The sequence below is a fragment of the Antedon mediterranea genome, chromosome 1 (genome assembly GCF_964355755.1).
Source record: "Antedon mediterranea chromosome 1, ecAntMedi1.1, whole genome shotgun sequence".
Lineage (NCBI taxonomy): Eukaryota > Metazoa > Echinodermata > Crinoidea > Comatulida > Antedonidae > Antedon > Antedon mediterranea.
Window position 1 is genome coordinate 23683177 of NC_092670.1, and position 5448 is coordinate 23688624.

A 5448-nucleotide genomic window follows, 5' to 3' on the forward strand; every position below is an offset into this window, starting at 1 on the left:
AAATATGCATAGTCAGATAAATAGGCCTACAGATTCTGATGATTCTTGCATCGATACAATTTTATGTTTGTTTATAGGCCTTTGGTTTCTAATTAATATTTAATAATGTATTGAAAATCTATTATTTTATAGGAATACTAACTATTTGTATCAACTTAAAAACACTATTGTATTATTGTGTATTATATTGTAGTAGACAGATGAAACCTGCGAAAGAGTGTTTTCTGACAGGAGTTTGCTGTAAACATATTACCCCTCGTTCGTTTGTTTCAAAGTGTGTTCCCCTGAAGAGTGGTACCCCTAACAATGAGTTATAATGTATCAACGTCTCGTATAAGCGCACACGACACGACGTGTTTCGTTTGATCATCACGGTTTTCAATTACGTACATTGTGTAATAATATAAGGTTTAGAGTTTTCAGAGTAAAAGTGCGATGTATTGATATTCATTGTAATTATTTTGGACTTAGCTAGGGCCTACCAGCCGACTCTCGTATTTGAATTAGGCAATGTTAAGTGTCAGGAGGAATATACAGTAAGTTATAGTCAGGAGGAGGAGGAGTCAGTCTTTTTTCCGTGTTGTGTTCCAAGTATAATCTCATCGTGAATGAACACTTCGGTGATAAATCCGAACCCTTAGTGCTTTAATACAAAGTAATTAAATTACTACACTCAATGTCGGCATTTTATTGGTTAAAATCAACAACCAATCAAAACGCTGGGTACACAATCTGCCTTAACGAGCAGTTACAAATAAGTATTTTCATTTTATATATCTATATGACATGCGATTGATAGGTTAGAATGTGTAATTCTGGATTTATAATTAAAAACCATATTATCTTCATCACGTGATGTGAAAGATGTATAAATTGTCTGCAGTTTCTCGGACGGTCATTACTTTACGTTTATTCTCCTCGAGGAAGTGGTTTCCAAAATCATCATCTTAAGTTGAAGTTTGCAAACTTTTTCTCTGAAATTATGATTGTTGAGGAAACCCTTGGTGTAAACCTGACGGTTTTTCTATTGTTTGTCTGCGTACTTCTTGTGATGATAATTGCAAAGCGGATAATGGATGGAAAACATACTCTACCGCCTAATTGCAAAGAGATACCTGGCCCACCTGGGTTACCGCTTGTCGGTAATATATTTGATATGGATAGAAATGATCAACAAAAAAGCATAGATGAACTAGCAGAACAGTATGGAAACATATTTAAAATTCATATTTTCAGGACACCGGTTGTTGTACTTAATGGTTACGACGTGATATCACAGGCGCTAAAACAGCAGTCCGTAGACTTTGCAGGAAGGCCTCGGTTCCACTCATTTAACGTTATGCATAAATTAAAAAGCGGGTTCCTTTCGTTTGGTGACTATTCTGATACGTGGAAGGCTCATCGTAAAATTAGTGAGGTTACCCTCAAGACATACATGTCTGGACGGAGTGTGAACAATCTTGAGCAACGTATTAGTGACGAAGTTAAGAATCTGATTGCTGTACTTACAGATAATAACAATACAGACGGTAGGGTTTTAGAACCAACGACAATGATAAAATTGTCTGTGTGCAATATCATGTTTTCATATATGTTTGGAAGCCAACGTTCTTACAGTGATTCAAAACTTCATGACTTTTTAGCCACATCGCACAAGTTCACAAAAGCGACTGGGAGCGGGACGTCCGTTGATTTTCTGCCAGGAATACAATATTTTCCGAGCAAAACCATAACTGATTTGAAAGAAATAATACTTGAACTTGTAGATATATTGTCAGGGGACATTCAACGTCACAGAAATAATCATGTTCAAGGTGTTGCAAACGACATGTTTGATCATTTGCTGAATGTGTCGAAATCGACGAAAAACGAAGTAGATGAGGAAAGGATTGTGAGTACTGTGTATGATATGTTTGGTGCAGGGTTCGACACAATATCTATGTCTCTGACCTGGGCGCTATTACTAATGGTAAACTACCCTGAGATACAAGATGCTGTTCAGGAGGAGTTATCCAGGGTTGTCGGTGATAGACTCCCATCGCTTGAAGATAAGCAGAACCTACCATTTACCGAGGCTTGCATTTTGGAAACTTTGAGATTTATTACCATCGCTCCGTTTGCCATTCCCCACAGTACGACGAGGGATACGACGTTGTACGACTACTTCATTCCTAAAGGTACAACTATTTTTGTAAACTTGTACTCTGTGCACCATGATAAAACACGCTGGGTGAACCCGGAATCGTTCAACCCGGCAAGGTTTTTAACAAAAGACGGTCAGTTAGACCGCGTAAAGGTTGATCAGATTATGCCGTTCTCCGCTGGTAGGAGGAGGTGTCTGGGATCAGATCTTGCAAAAACCGAACTATTCATCTTCTTCTCTCACTTGCTTCATCAGTGTCATTTTGAGTCGGCAGCTGCAGAAAAGCCTTCATTGGAACGGATTCACGGTCTGACTGTTAGGCCTAGAAATTTCAAACTTAAGATACGTCCAAGAGTTACTGCAAATTGATACTCATTCCTGAAAACGAACAGAAACCATTTTAGTGACCAGAAAAGAGGCGGGTAATAACGTGTTTAATGTAGGTAATGAAATCATGTTCTGTAAGAATATCAAGCGAAGTAAGTTTATATTGCGCCTAAAAAACGAAGAATGGAAACTACAATTAACAGCTATAATTTAAGTAGCGTTTTTAAACATCTGAACAAGTTTCTTTCAAAATTGTGTGTGATAGAAAATACCGGTAAATGAATGTAAGTCTTATGGACATTCTTTGTTAATTTGTAAGATGTGTTTGAATCAGGCCTAACTAAATGTATTCAGGAATACAGAAAATATTTCAGTTTTTTGTTTTAAAAAATTATTATTTTTTCAAACTGAAACAAAATTGCTGTTGTCGGGCTTAAGATCTAATTGTTGTCATCAATTTAAAGCATTTTTCTATCACTTATTTCATCAATAAAACGAACCTTTTAAAAGAGTGACACACTCTGTAGCATCTATGATCTTCAAAACCATGAAAAATGAAGGTTAATAAAAAGACTCTGAATAGGTGATTTTACCGTTTTAATAAAGTTAGGCCTAATCACTTTCGTAGAAAGTTTTTAAACTTTTATTGCCTAAAGACAAAAATGAAAACTGTTAAATAAAAAAAAACAAAACATTAGCTTCCAGTAAATTTGACTATGTTTGCTTTAGATTATAGTTTTTTCAGGTAAATATTTTTTACGATCCAATTTTTTTTTTTTTTTCAAAGTGAATAACTATTATGTGACATTTAAAAAAAATGTACAATGTACTGGCGTTTGTTTATATATCCTTTCGCAATTTATATAGGCCTAAGGCTTGCATTCAATGTATATATGTAAATACTCCTTTTCATATTTTTTGTATTCTTTCTATTGTATGTAGGCCTACTGTTAATTCGTATATTTGTCATTATTAGCTAAATAGTAATAATTCAAAATTGGAAACATTTAGCACAATTCTTATGTTTTATAAACTTTTTTACAAATCGCATTTCATACTATTAATATGTAAAACCTTGTTCACAGAATAAGACAAATATTGGGAAATAAAAAAAAAAATATCGCCAAATTGAAAGAAACTCGGTAAATACTTCTGCACATTAAAGTTATGTGATTGTGCTTAAAGTTGTTCTGTATTTGTATTCATATAAATCTTTCGATAAATTATTTATGTAATAAATCATATGAATAGACGTAATATTTTATGTAGTTTAAGTTATTCACAATCAGAATGTTTTATATAATATAATTTGTACATCATAATATAGTTCTTTAAACTCAGCAGTCACGTTATTTCTCTTGTATTTTCAACAGTCAGCCTTTCAGCATTTTTCAGAATTCTGTAAAGTTATTAAATGTATTAAATGATTTTATATAATATATATATATATATAATTCAAAAATATATTCAGATATAGTTGTATTATTTCGTTGTACAGTAAGCGCATATCGGTTGTATAACCAGAAGTCATAGTTATATAATACTCAAAGCTCACATCCGTGATCGACTTACTACGGAATTAATAAATAAACTTTTGCTTAACATTTCAACTAATATTTCTAAACTTAAAACAGTTATTTTTTTATTAATGATTCGGCCTGCACGCGACCTATTAAAACACCTAAATGTTCAGGGGTTCTGTACTATTGCGTTCGATCTAACTCAGACATTTTAATCTTAAAACTTGTGGCAACAATTACAACTTCAGACAGGTTAATTAAAGCTGATTGTCACGGATTTACGAGAGGACTTTATTGGTGGTTTGAGGTTAATATAAAAATATTAAAAACATCAGACAATTTAATTGAAGTTGATCCGGACACCATTGAAGGTATAACACTTTGTAGAATACCTTTGTTATTTTTAGGTAAAATAGAAATCAGACAATTTAATTGAAATATTTGTGTATAATGTACAGTCAGGGAAGAGTTAAATTAAATGTAATTTAACTCTTCCCTGTGGTACAGTGGCCTATAGCTATAAGACTCATATGAGTTTATTTGATTTTAAAATGAGACATCATAATTGATGGATAGGATCTTATTGGTGATTTGAGCAGGGCTATGACGAGTCTATTATTATGAAGGGGTGACAATAGTTTCGGGCTAGCATTGCAAATCAGACTTCTTAATTAATGATGTTCAATTAAGGTGTTTGCCGAAGAAGTCTGGTATTTCGTCAGGTAAATATCCTTCTTGGAATTATCCCTAAATTTATTTGTGTCTGCGACGGTGAATCGCGTGACAACCAAATAATAGTAACTTTCTTAATGACAGAAAAGGTGTTGATAATCTGATTAGTTACTTAATTCTTGCCAATACATTGTTCGTTTATTATCGGTAAATAGGTGTAGACACGTACCCCATGGCTAACCCTAGGCCATGTAACGTCTCATACAAATAAATCCGCCGCTAGAAGACGATCAGCATAATCATATTAATTATCAAAATTAAATCTACTGATAAATATTGTATAGATACATAGTTAGTCCCTTTTTTATAGAACAATCTAAATAATATTGTTTAAACATGTTTTTTTTTGTCTGAAGTTGGAGAGACACGCCCTTTTAATGATAATGTAATTTCTCTCCCCAATGCGTCATGTTTCACTGAAAGCAATACAAATGTTATCTGATTATTGTTTTGCTCGGTCCCGAATTGTTTCAAAACATATTCCTATACCAGCACTCGGCAAAGCTGCCTTACGCCTAATTAATAATAATAATGTGAAGTAGATGTTTCTATTTTCTGCTGCTGCATATTCCATACCGGGTACTCTCTGTATTATGTCTGTAGTTTACTTTTACGAAGAGTTCGTTTACTAAAAGAAAAGTAACGCTTAAAAGAAAATTGTTGCTTACTAGTTAATTTGTGCTTGTGCATGTTAGCTTTGGCTACTTAAATATGATCGCAATTAAG

General features: G+C 33.5%; 1 protein-coding gene across 1 annotated transcript; it reads left to right on the forward strand.

Annotated features, from left to right (window-relative positions):
* Positions 1 to 721: 721 nt before the first annotated feature.
* LOC140063500 (cytochrome P450 1B1-like) lies at positions 722 to 3864 on the forward strand. Its single transcript, XM_072109844.1, has one exon. The coding sequence runs from the start codon at positions 983 to 985 to the stop codon at positions 2510 to 2512; it is 1530 nt and encodes a 509-aa protein (XP_071965945.1). The 5' UTR covers positions 722 to 982; the 3' UTR covers positions 2513 to 3864.
* The last annotated feature ends 1584 nt before the right edge of the window (positions 3865 to 5448 follow it).

Bases quoted from the DNA above. Each gene is read 5' to 3' on its own strand.
- LOC140063500 (XM_072109844.1), top strand. From the start codon at position 983: ATGATTGTTGAGGAAACCCTTGGTGTAAACCTGACGGTTTTTCTATTG.